The sequence below is a fragment of the Cladophialophora carrionii genome, assembly GCF_000365165.1.
Source record: "Cladophialophora carrionii CBS 160.54 unplaced genomic scaffold supercont1.6, whole genome shotgun sequence".
NCBI lineage: Eukaryota > Fungi > Ascomycota > Eurotiomycetes > Chaetothyriales > Herpotrichiellaceae > Cladophialophora > Cladophialophora carrionii.
In genome coordinates, this window is record NW_008481831.1 from 481,438 (window position 1) to 500,339 (window position 18,902).

At 53.1% G+C, this 18,902-nt stretch overlaps 5 protein-coding genes across 5 annotated transcripts; 1 reads left to right on the plus strand and 4 right to left on the minus strand.

The window, feature by feature from the left end:
- Positions 1-3,602: 3,602 nt before the first annotated feature.
- G647_07130 (uncharacterized protein) lies at positions 3,603-3,780 on the minus strand (the record flags this gene model as incomplete). Its single annotated transcript, XM_008731447.1, has 1 exon — positions 3,603-3,780. A coding segment is annotated over one exon (177 nt), but the record flags the coding sequence as incomplete, so codon positions are not given.
- Positions 3,781-8,635: 4,855 nt separating this feature from the next.
- Positions 8,636-9,262, plus strand: G647_07131 (uncharacterized protein; the record flags this gene model as incomplete). Its single annotated transcript, XM_008731448.1, has 1 exon — positions 8,636-9,262. The coding sequence occupies one exon, from the start codon at positions 8,636-8,638 to the stop codon at positions 9,260-9,262; it is 627 nt and encodes a 208-aa protein (XP_008729670.1).
- A 610-nt stretch (positions 9,263-9,872) lies between these two features.
- G647_07132 (uncharacterized protein) lies at positions 9,873-13,164 on the minus strand (the record flags this gene model as incomplete). Its single annotated transcript, XM_008731449.1, has 9 exons — positions 9,873-10,949; positions 11,008-11,071; positions 11,136-11,183; positions 11,293-11,404; positions 11,472-11,923; positions 11,990-12,128; positions 12,182-12,195; positions 12,251-12,551; positions 12,624-13,164. The coding sequence occupies 9 exons, from the start codon at positions 13,162-13,164 to the stop codon at positions 9,873-9,875; spliced, it is 2,748 nt and encodes a 915-aa protein (XP_008729671.1).
- Positions 13,165-13,950: 786 nt separating this feature from the next.
- G647_07133 (glyceraldehyde-3-phosphate dehydrogenase) lies at positions 13,951-15,265 on the minus strand (the record flags this gene model as incomplete). Its single annotated transcript, XM_008731450.1, has 6 exons — positions 13,951-13,985; positions 14,047-14,217; positions 14,277-14,961; positions 15,018-15,108; positions 15,153-15,166; positions 15,218-15,265. The coding sequence occupies 6 exons, from the start codon at positions 15,263-15,265 to the stop codon at positions 13,951-13,953; spliced, it is 1,044 nt and encodes a 347-aa protein (XP_008729672.1).
- Positions 15,266-16,296: 1,031 nt separating this feature from the next.
- G647_07134 (uncharacterized protein) lies at positions 16,297-17,268 on the minus strand (the record flags this gene model as incomplete). Its single annotated transcript, XM_008731451.1, has 3 exons — positions 16,297-16,688; positions 16,745-16,905; positions 16,958-17,268. The coding sequence occupies 3 exons, from the start codon at positions 17,266-17,268 to the stop codon at positions 16,297-16,299; spliced, it is 864 nt and encodes a 287-aa protein (XP_008729673.1).
- Positions 17,269-18,902: the final 1,634 nt, after the last annotated feature.

Sequence of the window (18,902 nt, forward strand, 5' to 3'; positions counted from 1 at the left end):
TAAGCGAGGGACCGATGGAGGAAGATTACGGCTTAGACGATGACAATTGAAGAGATAGGAATATAGACTGACCATTCAGGGTTCAACTGTCTGTGATGCTTTGTTCGCGTTCGTAGTACCTTACTGCCACACTTCCACCACACGGTAGTACTCGCTGCCATCCTGACATTGTGCCTTGTTGTTCATCGCTTCTCATCATACGGTGATACTCACTTTCGCGCTCAACCACACGGTGTTCTTCGCTGGCGATCTTCCACTGAACTCTTGACCTTCTCATTCAACCTCATCTGCGCGTAGTCATCAACGCTGTACGTCCCGGCAATTTGATCCATTAGAGCTAAATACGTACTATTTTTCCCCAGCATTGCCTCGCGGCGTCGTCGACCAACATGAGCACCGCCGAGACTGTGTCAATCTTGCTCCCAAGAGGGCCGTGGCAGTGAGGAATCAAGCTTGCTGTCGATGCCGAGCCCAGAAACAGCGGTGTAATTCAGAAAATGCCGTGCCAGACCTCTGCGAGACACGGAGTGATAAATGTCTGTATCCTCCCAACCGTGCTCACGACACGTGGAATGCCGAACAGGAAGACACCATCACAGGTTGCGACCGGCAGCGTCTCCCGGTGCTGGAGCTCAGTGCCGGCGTGGTCTTTCCGGGCTTTTGGTTTGGACGCAGAGCCCGCACGCTTCCTCCTTACCGTGTTCGCTTGAGGACGCAATGGCGTTGATGCGTCCGCGCGGGCTGTCCTTGAAACGATCCTTGTGCGACCCGAACTTGATTATACCACGTTGATCATGATTTCCCTTGTGGTCTGGGTGTTTGGTCCGGGGACTTGGAGCACCTGAGCCGGGCCATATTGGATGCCTCCGGCAGAGAATGGTCTGTTGGCAGCAAAAAGTGTATGAGATAGCCGTTGGCCGTGGAAAAGCAAGCAAACTCTGAGGGAGGTGGGTTGTCGCTGGACCTTTCCTGGCCTCAACAGAGTTATCATGTCTCGAATTCTTTTCCTCGTCGCCGGCGCGGCGCACGTTTGGAGCTGTGCTGAAAGATGTGGCAATTCTTCGAAATTGACATACATCTCAAAGGCCAATATTTGACGGGCTGCGTGCTTCGAGCTTGCTGCTGGCAGCAATGTCTATCTTCGGAGCATGCCATTCAATTGAACCCACTAAGAGGAGTGCTTCGGACCTCTGGGCCGATGCAGTGGAGCAATGGGCTTCCAGGGAGCTGGATAAAGTCCATGTGCTGAGTTCAGCGGTCGATTAGAGGACGAGTATCCAGACGGTTCCAGCTGCTTATATTATCTGCATATACCAGAACCGGACTGGGGCGAATGAGAGCAAACGCAAACTGAGGCGACAATTCCTTGCCGCTGTGACTGGGGTAAGTCGTTCACTTCTCCTTGTTCACAGAACACAAACAAGGGCCGGCACGGTGGGCGGACATGTTACGAGATGGACATGTCCAGGGCAGTCTATCGAGACTAGCATTTCGTTTCGCACGCCGGTTTCGACTGGTGCGAGTCCATCGAGGGCGGAAGAGATGATCCAGTAACTATTACGCTCATCGCTGTCGACCTTTTGACTGAGGTTTGCATAGGACGTTCATTCGGGTCTTCTTCATCGACACTGCCTCTGTCATTTTCAACGGCACTCCACGTCGGATAGCGTTGCCACAACGGAGAATGGCATTGGAATCTCCCTAAAGGTGCTTCCAAGCACAGTCGTCAGAAGAATACTTCATGAACATCCAATGGTGGATGTGCAAGACTTGCACAAGCCGGGAACCGGACCTTTTCAACGCTCTTTGATTTCATCAGGACTTTCTGCAAGGACGAGATTGATTCGGTGGCCAGGGACATCTATGCTCATGAAGCATACATCAACTATTTTGCCATCCTACCTGGTATGTATGTGAACTCCTACTTGTTCCTGGGAGGATGCCATAGTAGGTTGCTGATATGGTCCGATGAGCAGCAATGCACGTCCTCATATTCAACGTAGGTGTCGGCTTGGATGTCCCTACCGAGCAACAGCTGTAACATGTTAGGAGGGCCCTTGAGAATTGGAAGCTACTTCGAACCACCGCCTCCGTGTCGATCGTTTTGAGAGAGCAGCCCAATCGCGAGTTATGACATGCCAATCGAACCCGAGGGAGAGAACCAAGACAACACTGCTCACAAGGGAGCAATCAATGCCTTGGTGGAGAGTGGAAAAGTTCAGCCACAACCACAGTCGTAATGACTGGCGTCGCGCGGGCTTTGGCGTTCCAGCTCCAAGAACTGGCTAATCGCTCGTTTCTTTGTAGAGCAATCCGAGTCCGCCGAATGCGGTACCACGACGTCGAGAGTTACTCCGTGCGTGGCAATTCAACTTGTCACCCTAAGACGAGGATATTGGGTTGGCATGATGAGGCAGACGTGACAAAGCTTAGCTTCACACGTTCCTGTTATCTTATGCGCGAGTCGTGTGACGGTTGCTTAGCCAAACTCTTCCAGCACAGTGCGTCAGTATGCTGGGGCTGGGCGGAAGTTCCAGTACTCTGTCAAGCAGTTGGGTCTTGAGCGAGATCACGATTTCGGATGGTGAAGGGCATCGACAAGGAAGCACATGACAAGGACTAGTAGCTGCGAGACACCCACACCATGGCATCGTTAATGTACCTGCAAAGGAGACGTTCCTCGAGTCCACTGCTAGGATTGCCTCTTGGGACTGCTTGTCATGCTCCATCTCCCCTACCCTCATTGAGCATGAAGGATTCGTGGAGGAATGTGAAGATACCACTAGCAGGAGTACCTGTCACACTTCCCGTCCAGGCATAGCTTTAGGTTCATCCTACGCTGTTCGGCATCTTGAGGCGGCATAGCAGCGACCGGGAGCGGGAAATGTATGCGGTCTGTATCAGGATTTTCTATTTGTCGTGCCTTCTGTTCATGTTAGGCTGGTGTCCGAAGTGAGAGCATACACGCCCACAGTCTTGCTTGTGGGATCACACCTGCAACTGTCATGGATGTTCTCTTCTCAACCTATTTCCAAGTGAGCCATACCAACCCCAACCACGCAGGGCTTATTGACCGGGGAGCTCTGCAATATCAGACTTCCGAGCTGAAAGCTCTGTCTGCGCACCGTCGGCCCCGAGCTCGTTGTAGTCGTGACCAGCTGAACTGAGTTCGCCGGCATTATGCGATGCGGTAAATGGCTCTTTCGGGATATACTCTCCTGGATTGCCCGCCATTGGGGGTCCGTCTGGTTTCTCTGAAGAGTTGAAGGCTGCCCTGTCCGCGTGTGTTCCCTCAGTTTTTCTGGCTCTGACCCGTTGACGGTACAGAATGAATACCCCCATGCCTAGGAGCAGGATTCCGATGCCTACACCGACACCAACGCCCACACCGATCGCCACACCGTTGGAGCTGCTCCCGCTGGTTGTAGAAGCCACACCGGGGCTTGACGAGCTAGTGGCTGGATTTGCGGTCTGCGGTATCGAAGAGCTTGCTACGGGGGCAGCAGTGCCGAATGTCGACGGGGCAGACGAGGAGGTGTTTAGAGACAACGAAGAAGGGGAAGGTGAAAGCGATGAAGATGACGCAGAAAAGTCTGAAGTACTGCTAGCGGACGATGGGCCAGTCGCGCTGGGATCCGCATAGGTGCTGGTGACTCCGATGACGCTGATCGTATAAGGAGTCCCTGTGAAGCTCACGACCTCTCCCCCTGCGCTTGGATCGCATGAGCAGCCGTTATTGCAGCAATACTCGTCCACTCCTGTGACGTTGCAGCTGTACATGACGTTCCCGAGTGCCTCTTGATCGAGGCAAAAATTGGGACAAGCGCCTGATAACCAAGCCTGGTCCGTGCAAGTCCCTCGGGCATATTGATCAACTCCATCGACGGTCCCAGTGAGACAGATTTTGTTGGACAGACATGCTTGCTTGTCGTAGCAGCAGAATGAATCGCCTGCCTCCGCGTCGCAAGGCGTGTCTGCAGGGGAAATATTGCCATCTGGGAAATAGCACGTCGCTGTTGCTTGACCAACGAGGAAACTGGCCGAGAATAGAACATGAAGGAGCATCATCGTGTGCTGGATCGTAGGTCAGATGTCGCTGCCAGGAACGTCGTAAGGAAACAAGCTAAGGATTTGCTCTTGTGAGATTTGTAGTCGGGCACGAGGGCGGGAAGAGAGACGTGGTATCGAGACCCTCGAGACTTCGAGGAATACAGGAGACTGCTCGCATTGTACAAGATCAAGCTACTAGGCGTGTGGCCCATAGAGCCGAAACACCAACGGCTTATCGTGGCGTCGACTATGTGCTGTTTGAATGGAAAACGAAAGCGAACCCGAGCGGCAGCGCCATCTTTCATTTGCTACGGGCCACCCGTGCATCGGACATCACCCCATGATTCAGGCACCTCTTGCCGCGTCTCCCTTGTACTTTCGACGCATGATACATAGCCTCTTGAGATTTGATGACATCCCTGCTCGAAGTGTCTGAAGCATCCGAAGTTCATCCATCTCATCACGTGAGGATTCATCTCCTGAACTGAATAGCCTCGCCAGCGGCGACGATGATGGAGCAGGTGATGGCGAGGGCGTGGGCGTCGTTGCAGTCGGTAACATCGCAGTTTGTTGAGATCCATGTGCTCCATGTCGCAGACGTCCTCTGCAGCAACAGGCCCGAAAGGACACGAAAACAGGCCGGGTCGCTATGCCAAACGAACAAAGTTCTTGCTCCAGATACACGCCCTCTTCATCTTTGGGTCATCTTCATTGAGGGCCAGCCAGCAGTCTCCATCCTGGGCGATGACATAGAAGATCTCGCCTCTGCTATAGCTGTGCCAGGGCCACCCGTCTCTTTGTCGCTGGCGGCCTTGATAGAAATCGCGGACCGCGACCGCCTTGAACATCCACATTGGTGGCTCAGTCTTGACGGTGCCTTTCTCCAGCTTACGGTTATCCATGGTGTCTGTTTGGCTGTCAGTGACCCAGTTGAACGAGTTGTCAGTAAGGCCTTACGATTGTACAAGTCGTAGTATCGTGGTAGCTTGACAAAGGATCGGACGTCTGTGTCAACAGTCTGGCGAGTCGTTGAGAACGGGAGAAGCTGTGAGACCGGCTGAAGACAAAGTAGAAGTCCAACACCGCGCCCGCATGTCCACGTCTTGAGGGTTGCGGCTTGTGCTCTATTCAAGCCGCTCTCCAGCCGCACACACACACACATACACAGGTCTCGGCTGATGTCGTTGTGATGTCGTTGCGCCCACGATAAGATTTTGCTCTTCAGTCTCTCCCAGGCGTGTCCTTCTCGCTGTCTGACCTTTCGATGATCTCAACCTCAAACACCATCAACCAATACGAGCATTTTGAACCCCCAACTCTGCAGCAAGGTCCATAGATTCCCATGATCGGACAAAGGAGTATTCTCAAAGGTATGAGCAAGAGCACTGCACTCGTTGCCTCGACAGCAAGCGGCGCTTCGATCCCAGAATTGAGTCTTCCCCTGGCCAAAGCTGACTCTGAGCTAGCTTCCAGCACATGAATATCCTGTGCCGTCGAGGCCATCTCTTGAGATGCCTGAAGGTTTTCACCCGTTGCAGGTGGAGCGGTAAGAGGTACCCGATGCCCACTATCTCGAGAGTAGACAATGAGACTTGAGCAGGATAGAAACTTCCGGCTTCAGCCCACGAAGCCACCGAACCCCAGTGATACTCCATCACATCACCAACGTATCTGCCTGTGCAGAAGTCGCTCTTGACCAACCCCAAGCACATTTGCTCCTGTCTTGAACTGGTGCAGTTCACCATGCGCTTGGATCTTCGACCACCGAGGACCTCATCACCAGTTGAACCAACCACCTATCCCCAACCATACTCGTCAAAACCTTGGCGTTCGCACAAGCAGAGGTAATATTCGACCCCAGCACGCTTGCGCCTGTCGCCGACCGGATGCAGTTTACAAAGCTCTTGAGTTCCCAAGCACCGAGGATCTCATCACTAGTTGAACATTGCATGTCAAGAGTTGGAAATCGTGGTGCTGTTGAAGAGCGCCCATGTACACACCACCACGACCGCTTTTTTCCTCCCAGCAGGCCGAGTCCGCTCCGCCACCGATGAGAATGGCGCCGCCAGTTCAGACTGGCTACGGCCGACAGAATCCCCATCAAAGCGGCATGTGAACGTCCAACAGTCAGTACCGCAGCACGCCAACGCGAAATGAGGGCATCATGCTACCTCGCACGATGGGCAATAACCAACGGTCGGCGTGTTGGGCTTGGCGATATTAGGACAAAGTCGAATTCATGCACGCAGCCCATGCAGGCTTCACTGCCAACAACTATTCTTCAACAGTTCGAGACAGAATCGCGCCACAAGTCCCTAGAGAAGGAATTCAGAAACACAATCGGCCCTAGTAAGTTGTTTGTCCCAACACCTACCTGATCCGACACACGAGGTTCATGATGGATAAATTTCCCTCCTTCGATGTGCGGTGATCCTCTCGGTGCCCTGCTCACATGACAATATACGCTTGTACTTATCTGACGAAGCTCACCCCTTTTGTTCATTCTCCTTCACTTTGATTGTTCGGGGGCAATGCTGACTTACATGGCACACCTAGGCCAGCGATATCATTGCAACGACTGTTGCTTGAAGCGATTCTTCTGTCGTTAGTTGAACAGCAAAAAGAAGTAAGGTGAACTCCTCTTCTGCTACCGTCATGCTCTTATGGTGGTATATATTTCTGCTGAATGCCACAAACTTGTGGACTTTGATGACTTTAGTCCAGAGTGTTCTGATGAGTGTCCTCACTTTGCATGTTCGATGTTCTTGATATTGGACATGTTCCACCGCTGACTTGTAGCCGCTTCATAGGATGTTCGAGAGAATGAGGCCGCTACAGAAGTTGATATTTTGCGGGGACGGTCGACGTGGCCGAGCAACTCCCGGCTTGCTTTCTTGCATATTTGCGGCTGAGTCACAAGCTCGAGATGGACGACTGGTATGGGCGATTGCGATTGAGTGACATTTGACAAAGGCACGTCGAGCTACACAACGAGTTTCGGACAGCCAAGCTGGCCCGTTACAGTGACAAAGATGATGGGCGAGGAGTCCTATGTGTATGTGCTGGTTGGAAAGGATGCTTGCTGCAGGGTTCGGAGAGCTTGGTGGCAGGGAGTGCGTAGTTTGGTGATGTGTTTCGCAGTAGCAACAAGCTCTCGGTGGGGTGGATCATTGACGTCGAGCTATGCATCCGGAGCAACTGATTTTCCGAGAGGGCGATCAAATGTTCATTCAGCGACATTCCGCTTCTCTCTTTCCATTTCTCTTCCAACTCCGGTTCCTTCTTTCCCAGTCCCCGAGAGTTCTTTGAGCAACGGCAGGGGCGAGTGCCGTCAAGCTACGTTGGCCCATCAGTGTCTCGTATATAGGTACAGAAGTTTCAGGCACGAGTTGAGAACCGCTCACTGCTCGCCTCCAAAATGTTCCCTTTCCAGTGTGAGTTTCTGATGGAAATGCTAATGCGTAACTTGTCGCATCACTCCAGTCAACATGATGAGTCCCAGCGAAGAATAGTGCTGGTGTTGTTGTCGGTTGATGGATGCTCTTTTCAATATGTTGCTTCACCGCCGCTGAAAGTCGACTTCACTGCTCCGCTCCCAAACCAGCCCTTGCCGGTAGGCGACTCAGGCAGATTCAAATCCCAGTGCGACAAAAACGAAACGCCGACTTTTTGCAGCTTCGGATCGAACAAAAATGCCAAAAACTTTGCCCTTAAGCCACTTTCCTTTTCGTCTTTTGCTTATCGAAGCTCGGTCGTGGGTTGAAGGTAAGGGAAAACCTTGCTCTTCTGAGTGGTTTTTTCCGCGCTCAGAACCGCGGCCCTAACCTGTCCCGTACGAGATTTGTAGGCTGACAGTTTGTACTGTCCATACGAGATTTGTCGGCCAACAGGTTTAGGCCAGCGGCCAGATGTTCTCCATCTTGATTGTTGGGAGAAATTTGGCGAAACACACATATTAACATGGATTTTTTCCCTCGGGAGTGAAGTCATGTGATGGCCGTGCACGGTGACTTCAGTGAATTTGAGAGCTGATTGATCATAGTCAACGGCATCACAAGCAGCTCCATGTCTCGACTTGACGGGACTGACTTCGACTGTCACTGGCTCTTTTACTTCAGGGGACTGAGCTTGAGCAAGTGATCAAAGTCCTGCGCTACGATGTGATGAAGGAAGGAAGCGCCCTTCAAGACCTAGAATTACTGCAACGAGATAGCGGCAGAGACGTCACAATTTATTCGAAAAGGTACAAAGATGTGAACTACCATCACAGCACTTTGGTCTCAGAACGATATCCAGCGCTACAAGGGGATTGACAGGAGTACAACTCCCTCTGCCGGCGACTGCGTAGAGGCCGCGGTATGGTGGACATGTTGATCACCAGAAGCACAAGTGTGCTATATCCAAATCCCTCTTTTGACTGAATACGATTTCGAGAGGCCTTGCCGACACCAAGAACAAACTCGAGGAGGCGCAAGCCCGTTTGTCTAGCGCCATTGAAGAAGATAGAGAACTTAGAGGACTCCAGAATGAGACCCAAGAGAAGGCCAATGATATTGAAGCGTCCGCCAAGGAGATAAAGAAGGAGATGACTCGGTTGCAAGAATCAGAGCTCCAGAAACAACGCCTTCTAGAACACTACAATGAAGAGATAGAGCACAGAGCCAAGCAGATCGAGGAATCTGATGCGTTAATCGCTGATTTGAAGGGGGCAGTCACCCAGCTCGAAGCTCGTCAGGCGTTTTGGGAACGGAGACGAGACGAAACGTTGCCGCTGGTGTACCTTGAGTCAGAGACATTTTTCAATGTGATGACCAACATCACAGACGACGAGTTCCAGAACTGGCTGCAACGGGTCACCTCGGCGAGAGCAGCCAACCGTCCGCGCCCTGAGTCCGACGTCGTCGCCAACACTGCGGCCATTTCTACCGACGACAACCTCAACGCAGTTGATGATACCACAACTGACGTGCTGCCGGAGGAGAACCTCGTCCACGGCGAGCCAAGAGATACCACCAAGGAGGTGTCTAAAAAACGCGCGAATGCAGCCGTTGAATCCGCCGTGGTCGCTGGGACAGAGTCCGATGCCGATCACGCCCAAAGACGGAAACACAAATCAGATTGGACACCGCCGGCACCATCGTCATTCAGCAAGAAGCACAAACGCTCCCATTTCCCCCGAGAAGTACCGCCATTTGCCTCGGCTTTCGGATGAAATGCGCCAGCAATTCATGAACGAGGGGAGATGCTTCAGGTGCCATAAAGCTGGACATCGCAAGAATGACACCGTGTGCCCACTATTCAACTATTAGACTTACGGCACGCGGATCCGAAGTCTACAGGAGCAAGGAACATGAGAAACGCCGGCAATCAGCACGAGTGTCCGAGAGCCTGACCTGAAGGGAGGAGGCACGCAGCGACGGCGAGCCAGGAAACATGGCTTGAAGATGAGGACCAAGACACCAAGGAACACCAGCAAGAGACACGCCGTACCTCGACGTGGTTAGTCCAAATGAGAAGAAAAGCATGAGTGAGCATGGAGATTTGCGCAACCAGACGCCGAAATAGAGACAAGGCACAGACAGATGAGCTTGCGGCGTGCTGCGTACAGCAGGATGACTCTTGACCTTGCCGGCATAGTTCTACCACCATGCTGGAATGAAATCATTTCAGACTCCATCTGCCAGCGCGTTAACCGCTCATGGCACACTCTCTCATTGAAATGCCCCTACCCACCGTGCTTGCGTAAGAACAGGTAGATACGAGAAAGTAGATTCGCCGGCAGCAGAAACGCAGCTAGCCAGTCGACCAGACCGAGAAATCCATCACTGCTCCGTCGTCATGACCACATCGCCTCTCGACAATCGAGCCCCAGCAGGTGGTGAGGACGCCGCAGCACCGATCCCACTCTCCCCCTTGACCGCCGGATCATCAATGGTATCGGCATCACTGGCCTGACCATTCTTGGCTGCACTCGCATCTCCATCCGCATCCACTCCCCCACCAGCGCCAGCCTTTGTGCCATCCACGTCGCCGTCGTCCTGGCCATCCTCCTGTTCACCATCATTATCGTCATCGTCATCATCATCATCATCTTCTTCTTCTTCTTCACTGCTCCCCATGGCCTCCTTCCTCTGGTTGATCCGCTCGGTCATCCACCTCAGGACCTCGTCGCGATGCAGGAGCATCATGCCATTCAACACCTCGCCGGGACTCTTGACCAGCTTCCCGTAGCGCTTGGAGAAGACCTTGCCGCCTTCCTTCTCCTTCTTCCACAGGCTGTGCTTCTCGCTCACAAACACGAGGCTGTTCTCCCGGTACCAGCTCGTCACCCAGTGGTTCGTCCCGGACGTGACGGGCCGGATCGGCTGCGTGGCGCTGAAGGCCACGACGCCCAGCAGCGCCGGGTACACGTTGTCGTTGTCCGAGATGAGCTTGGCCACGGCGTGGAAGGCGTTGCCCGCGCCCACGAGGAAGACGCCGTGCGGGAACGCGTACGGCTCGATGTAGTTCTCCCAGAGGTACAAGGCGAGTTTTTCCCCTTCGCGCCGCGCGAGGTCGCTGGTCCCGGACGCGTACTCGATCGACGTGCTGTATGGGTGCTGGGCGGTCGCGGTCGCCGTCGCGCTCGTGGTGGTGATGCCCATGCTGGTGGATGCAGGGTCCAGCGGTGCGGCAGCGTACTCGGGTTTGACGCCTGGTTGGTCCAAGGAGGAGGTTGCGGCAGGGGCGGGCGCGGGGACGGTGATGAATTCGGGGATGTTGACGTCGATGACACCGTGGTTTTGCGACGTCGCCCAGTGGATGTACGACTGTGTGCCGTCAACCTTATGACGCAGGTGTGTGAGCTTTGGTAGGCAGGCAGGCAGGTAGCGAGGTAGACGGGCATGGGGGATCTGAACCTGAGGACCGAGTATGCTCGGAGTGGAAGTGAATGAGGAATGTAAGGGGAGAACTTACCAGCCATGTATCATGTGGTTTCTGTTGCGTAGAGATCCCAGTATTCGTGGCAAGGAGATCAGGCCTGTGCGTATAGCCTTGTCAGCGCGCCCTGGGGAATGGGAGCGACCGTCCTGTGTGGAACTTACGAGTCATGGAAGATGACTATCAGTGCTTTCTTGGTTTCATAGTTCGGCCTGGAATACAATTAGCACGGAACGGTCCTTACGCTCCCTAGTCCCCGAGTTCCAACTAGTTGGAGCAATGCAACGGATCGATATGCAACGCGTGGCTGGAGGATCTTACGTGGCCAAAACCTGCTGATCAAAGGACCTGGAAATCGTGTCCCGGAAGATATGCAACTGGGTCAACTTGTACTTGTCATAGAGGTGCATCGCCTGGTACCGCCGAATGATATCTTCGTGACCCGTCAGTCTTCGTCTTGGGCAACTTGTTTCAAGCCTGTGCTTTGTTTAATTTCTTACCATGCAACCTCTCTCCGCCGAAGATGCCTGCCACGGGTTCTTTGGGATAAATGCTCCGCCAGTACTTGGACTGGACGTTTCGAACTTTGGATATAGTGTCAATTGCACTCGATGTGGCGGCCGTGGCCTGCAAGCGATCGGGCGGTTCCCCCATCAATGTCCGCGTGACTGCGAGGGCGGACTTCGAAATGGCGCCAAAGTTGTATCCTCCTTCAAGGCAGACGGCGATTTTCCCTCCAGCAAGGGACATGAGCATGTGCGTCATGTGAGCGTAGCAGGGCGGCGTGACGAAACAACCACCCAGTTCGTCTCCAGCGGCGGCATCGAAGCCCGCTGCAACGATTACGAAATCTGGGTCGAACTCCACTGCGATAGGCATGACGACGGACTGGAAGGCGTACATGTAGTCGCCGTCTCCCATGCCTTTCGAGGGCCAGGGTATGTTGACATTTCTGAGAGCGATGGATTAGTATCCGTACGAAGAAGGAACTCACCTCCAGCCCGGGATGCCGACTTACTTGCCCAAGCCCGGACCCTCCCCACAGTGGTACATGTCGCCTTCAGGGCCAGATGGGTAGAATTGACCATTCATATGGACGTGGATGGAGATGTAGAGGATGTTTGGATCATTGTAGAAGGCTCGTTGGCCGCCGTTTCCTGCCGCACGTCAGTCTGAGAGGTTCCCAACGACGACGCGCACTAGGACCGACCGTGGTGTACGTCCCTGAAGCACGCGGAGTTAGTCACACGTATATAACTCTGAGTGTCGAACAACCTACCAGTCCACAATAAGGATCTTCCTGCACTCTTGACCGAGTCTCGCATCTATTTGGCAGGCTTTCGAAGCGATGCACACGTTGTTGAAGAGGCAGAAGCCCATTGGTTTCAAAGGTTCAGCATGGTGACCGGGTGGTCTTATCACGGCGATTGCGTTCTTGACCTTCCGATCCAGAACAGCCTTGCAAGTCTCGATAGCTGCGCCAGCGGATAATTTCCCAGAAAAAAAGGAGAGCTGGTTGAAATAGATGGAATCCTGCTCAGCGCTCTCTGAAAGGTCGATGAGTTCCGCGTTCGACATAGCTATGGCAAGCGCCGCGAGTGGTTAGTATCCTCGTTATCCGCCGCACGTTCACAAGCATAAAGAGCACCTACCTGCTGTTGACCTGACGAAATTATAATGCTCTTCTTCGTCATGGATCAGAAGAATCTCCTCCTTCGTCGCCTCTCGGGCGTCGATCCGCTTCAGCGGCTGCTCTACCATAGGTGGATAATCCTTATCGTCGACCAGCCCAGCCTCACAGAGTTCCTTGAAGATGTAATAGATTCGCCGAGGGTCTTCGGGATGCACATTCTCGGCACTGGTGGCTGCTACTTCAGCATGATACCGCATACGGTCATCATAGCACAGGCCGGTGGGAAGCCTAGAGATCGGCAATCCACGCTGAGACTTAGGGAGTGTCTCGTCTGGCTCTGAGTCTGAATCCGACATGAGACTATCCTCCGATGTATCGTCCGATGGAGACTCTATCCGTAGGCGACTGTTGATGTCGCCTGACATGTCTGGTGTTTCTCGCATAGATATGTCCTCGGAGAGCAGTGCCTGTTCTGGTAGCTGAGTGATCGGGTTCGCAAAGCGCGGTCCATTAGCAGCTTGAGGCAAAACCCCCGGAGGTGACGGAGGTTTGGGAGCCATTTCAAAACAAGGTTTCTGTTCGGGCTAAAGAAGCAACAATGCGCTGGGTCAACACGGACACATGGTGAAGATAACGCCCTAGAACCGCCCGCGAAGTTGGAGTATGTGGTGCCGTTTGAGACGAAAGGTTGTCTGCTTATCCCTCCACTACTGCAAAATGTCAGTTCACATCACCATACTGCACGCATTCGAATGGGATAGAAGCTTAGTCCTTCGTGGAAGTAGTCGCGTGCATTAGCTACCACTCACCCTCGATCGCCGCTGAGGTTAGGGAATGCTTTTCGGCGCGGTAGCTTTAGCAGGCCTCGATGTTGAGTACACAGGGTTTATCTGTCCTTAGTGGCTATTTTCGCGTGACTCTGGCTTGATGACGGTGGTGTATCAGATTGCTGCTGAATGCTCGTGCAGCAGTTCATGCATGAACTTCAAGCGTTTGGCAAGCCTCCAACACAGGAGACGCCAAGAAGCCAGGGCCACATCATGTGACGTCGTGATGAGGCTGAAATCACGTGAATCATGTCTATTTATCAAGCGACAGTGAGCCCGACGGTCTCGATATCGACCATATGTTTGTGGTTTCTGAAGTGGACTAGCTCATAGAGAGGATACGGATAAGTACTTCAAAGCTAAGCAATCGTCAACTGAGGCTTGGTCTATGTCCCACTTTGGGCTCTTTTCTCCGGTGGTCCTCTCCCTTCAATCGACTTGGACCTCAAATTCGGAAACCTCGTTCGGCAAGAATTTCTCGGAGGCTTGAGGGGCCCTAGAGTCTACAGAAGCCCTATCCTAAGCGCTTCCGGCATCCACCTTTGCGATGTAGGCTAGATTTCAATGTCAGTATTTTGCACATCCCGAGTTCTTCCGATCGGATATGGCACTCACCCAAAAGGTCGATGACACGTCGAGAATAACCCCACTCGTTGTCATACCAGGAAACAAGCTTGACGAAATGGTCGTTGAGGGCGATACCGGCCTTGGCATCAAAAATGGAGGAGTGGAGGTCACCGTTCAAGTCACTAGAGACCAGCTCGTCCTCGGAATATGCCAAGATACCTGCGCCTCGTCAGTCTCGTGTCGTGAGAGAACGTGCTCACCGAGGTTGTTCAACATACCCTTGAGAGGACCGGCGGCAGCGTCCTTGATTGCCTGCTTGATGTCTTCGTAGCTGGCAGGCTTCTCGAGTACGCAAGTGAGATCGACGACCGACACATTGGAGGTGGGCACACGCATGGACATGCCAGTGAGCTTGCCGTTAAGAGTTGGGATGACCTTGCCCACGGCCTTGGCTGCGCCAGTGCTGCTGGGGATGATGTTCTGAGCAGCAGCACGACCGCCTCGCCAGTCCTTGCCCGAAGGGCCGTCGACGGTCTTCTGGGTAGCGGTGTAAGAGTGGATGGTGGTCATTAGACCCTCCTTCATGCCGAACTTGTCGTTGATGACCTTGGCCAGAGGTGCAAGGCAGTTGGTGGTGCAAGAGGCATTGGAGATAACTGGGATGTCGGACTTGTAGGATTCGTTGTTGACACCCATGACAAACATGGGAGCATCCGCTGAAGGAGCAGAGATGACGACCTTCTTCGCACCACCTTTCAAGTGGGCGGAAGCCTTCTCTGTGGTTGTGAAGACACCGGTCGACTCAACGATGTAGTACGCACCGGTGTCGGACCAGGGGATCTCAGCAGGATCTCTCTTCATGTAGAACTTGACCTCCTTGCCGTTGACGATCAGGGCGTCCTCCTTGACCTCGATTGTGCCCTTGAAAATGCCGTGCGTGCTGTCATACTTGAGCATGTACGCCTGTTCGCTGTCAATATCGAGTTCGAGCTTCGTGGAGGACGACGAGTGTGACGTACCGCGTACTTGGGCTCAATGAAGGGATCGTTGACGGCGACGACGTGGACGTCCTCGTGCTCGACGCTGAAAAGCTGCGTTAGCAAGGAGAAGCTTTTCGGAGTCCGGTCAGGGTGTCACCGAACGCAGGCACTTACGCATTTCTGAAGACCTGGAGGACAGTTAGCTACAAAGCACGGCGACAATGCTAGCTGCCACTTACAATTCTGCCAATGCGGCCGAAACCGTTGATACCGACGAGAGTAGGCATGTTGTTGTCGAGCTGGTGGCCGTGTGAGAGAGAGCTTCCGGTCAGTTGCTGAAAGATCTTTCACGCAAAGCTTTTATAGACCGACATGTGCAGATGAGAGCATTGAAGAAGAGGGGTGCGTGCAACTTACATGAGACTCAGGTAAGTGTTCGGATGGCCGGATTAGGAGTTGTCAGAAGGAGTAAGGCTACACTCGAATGACGGACGAGATCGTGGTGTGATGAGGAGGATCAGAGCTTTTTGAGATTCCTATGAAACAACTGGTGAGTGAGTGACAGGTGAACAATGGTGGGGCTTGTTGACGTTGAGGGGCAGCGGCAGCGGTCCTCTCAAATGACGGACCCCTGCTTGGCCGACGACAGCTGTGATTCGGTCTCCAGTCAAAGCTCCGGCGATGCGAAAATGACTGCGATAACCTACCTCGATCTGATGCTATGGTCGCCGGCACGAGAATCGAACGGCGGGTTTGCTTTGCGGGGCGAATCCTGGCGATGACTTGGATGAATGGTGTTTGAAGTCGACCTCACTCGCACGGAGGACGGCTTCCGATTCTTTGTACTTCATCTTGCCCCTGCTCAGGACTCTGCCCAACACATACTAAGCATCCCCGAATACGACAGCCGGGCTCCCTGACGTGCAGACATGACTCAACAATACCTTGATTACCACACGCCAGATAGCTTGTCTTGTTGAGAAAAAGCAGCAAGGCACCATCCGACTGGCACCATCCAATCGCCGGTGTTCGCCTCTCTGGAAGGTCGGCACATGGGACGGATTATCGATCTTCCGCGCTGTTTTTTGGTCGGGTGTTGCATCACACGAGCAGCCAAGCCCAATTGTGGCCATTTGGTATGGGAAGGTGTTAAGCAAGGGGATAAGTTACTTGTTCATGAGCACAAAACCAGCGCATAAAGCCAGCTGATCAGTGGGAGCAAAATTTGCGCCATTGCGTCTATCGTTTCCAACGGAGCCTGGAAATGTATCTAGTACCCACAGTCGCAGCCCTGGAGCAAAATTCCATTCGGCGCCGCCTATTCCTCCTTCGCTCCCCCTCGACCGGCGCGCTCAGCAGCCTCGATGCTGGCCTTGTCGCTCTTTGTCTCGCCTTGGCCCATACCCATCATGCCGCCTGACGCCTTCCACGGTCGCTTGAGCTCTCCCACCGCAGGCTTGCCGAAGATGTGAACCTTGACCAAGTTGCTCTCGAAAGCACCCTTGACGGGAATTATGGACTGGATCAGGAGCGGATTCGTGTACTTCAGATAGATATGCATGAAAGCCATCATTCCGACGCCCATCAGCTGGGCTTTGTAGGCTGCCGTGAGTTGGTTCTGGTCGTACTCTTGAATCGTGGTGGTGACGAGCTTGGGTTCTTCGCCAGAGCCCACCGGCGCAGGTTCGACATATTTCAGTGTGGTCAAATCTTTGTGCTAGGATTAGTCCAGTGCTTTCCATGCTGATGTCCATTGAGCTGCATACCTCTCTTCGCTTTGATCTTCATGCCGATGTAGTAGTAAAGCCCGAAGATGAGCAGATTCGACACAACATAGAGAATGCGGACGCCGGTGAGAACCTGAGGATCATCGAACGGTATGCGCTTCGACACTTGCATCATCCCAAGGATGATCACCAAGTTGGTGCTGCAAAGAGTCAGTCACGGGCCCATGTCGACGTCGGACGCGCAATACGTACACTTGAGGATTCATGAAATTCATGGTGGCGGTTGAGAGGGTGTGGTCGTGCGATAAAGGAAGGGAAAGCAAAATCAGATTGGAGACAGATCGAGCACTGGAAATGGAGGAGGCTGCGCCTTCGGTGTCCTCTTGGAGTTGGGGATTCTGCCAGTGAGTGAAGGTCACGTGATGGCCCACTTTGTTGAGGAAGTCGTGGGTTGTCGAATACTGCGGCTCCAGCTTCTCGGCCACCTTACGCCAGGACATGCCCTTGGCCCTGAACAAGCGGATGATCTCGTCCTTGTGATGTCCAGTACTGATGTGCAACATGGTGAGCAAGAATACATCAAGCATGAACAAATTGACCTTCTTTGCCGTCGCTCGAGGCCTGTCGTTTCGTGTTTTAGACGCCGTGAGTATAAAACAACCCCGAACAAATTGACCTGCTTCTTTGCCAAATTCCACCTTCGGATAGTCGCGTCAAGAATTTCGCAGTCAGGGACAGACTAATCTTCGTCCTCTTGTTTCTACACTGGGGGAGCCGAACTAGGACTACCACAGCAATAACCCAGCTGACCTGTTTCTTCGCTACTTCCTATCTTCGCTTAGTCGCGTTTGTCAACTATAGTACTGAGGCATGAGACATGACGATAGCTGTGACTGAGTTGACCCGGTCCATTGCCTAGCATTCACCACTGACGTGTTTCAGAACAACATAGTGTACTAATATGGCCTTCTTGATGGAGACGTTGAGAATTCGAATACTGGACAAGAGCAAGACAGCGCGGATCACGGCTACTTGGCTTCGGTAATGAAGTGCTTCCGAAAGCCACGATGTGAAATGGACTCCAGAACCTGTGGGGCAACGAATTGAAAGAATTAGTTTTGTCGCGAACCGAGAAGTTGAATACTGTACCTTGGAAGACAGGGACAGCCGCGAATGGCCCACCAGTACGTTTCTTCTGGTAGCAGCGGCATACTCGGACGCATCAGGAAAACTATCCATCTGGCTTGTCAGTCGCTCCATGACTTCTTTGACCTGCAAGATTCCATGTGGCCGGGCTGGCTTTCTGAATAGTCCGCTTTTCGCCCTCTCCATCAGCAACTGCAAGTGGTGTCCATATCCCAAGGTGTTGCTGCAACAAGAAGACGATGTACGAACTGGAGTAATGCAATGCCATACGATATGGCAGAATGGGCGAAGGAAGTTTCGAGGACGCGGAAGGTTACAAATCGAGTAACTTGACTCGACACCTGGATATATGTGGATATACCTAGGGCTTCGGTCCTGGGTTGCAGGTCGGGGCTCCCTAAATCAGTCATCTCACAAACACCAACAACGACAAGCGGTATATGTGGACATACGGCTACTGCTTTTTGGGGGGGAGGCCGGGCGCCCTTCAAACAACCTACATTTGTCATCACGTCGATGCCGTGCAACAGTTGTCAGGAACCTCTTCAATGCGAGAAGAGGCGAAGCTGAGTGTGCCTCCATATGAGCAACACTTCTTACACCTTTGGTACGTATCTATCAACCTCTCTGACCCATTGCTATTCTCCGGCACCTTTGAGATTCCTCCTGGGGGCTCCCAGGTATTGTGCTGACAGCACTCGAGAGCAGTTCCGAGGAACACAAACACAGCACACATGCTTTCCGATTGCAATCCAATGATGGCATTGCTACAAACCTCAAAGTTTGTTAGGCTGACCGCGTGGTGGCAGTGGCTGGTCTCCTTTCATCCATCATGGCCGACTGCGCCGGCTCGTTCTGAGACACCATAATTCCGATTGCGATCTATTGATGGCATCACGAATTCCCTCAAAGTGTGTTAGCCTGACTGCGCGTGGCAGACGCGGCGACTCTTTTTGTTCTTTATCGCGACTGCGTCGACTCGGTCGGGGACAGGACAACCTTGCTTCCCATTGCAATCCTCTGTCGGGAGGACCACTGAAGATCTCACGAC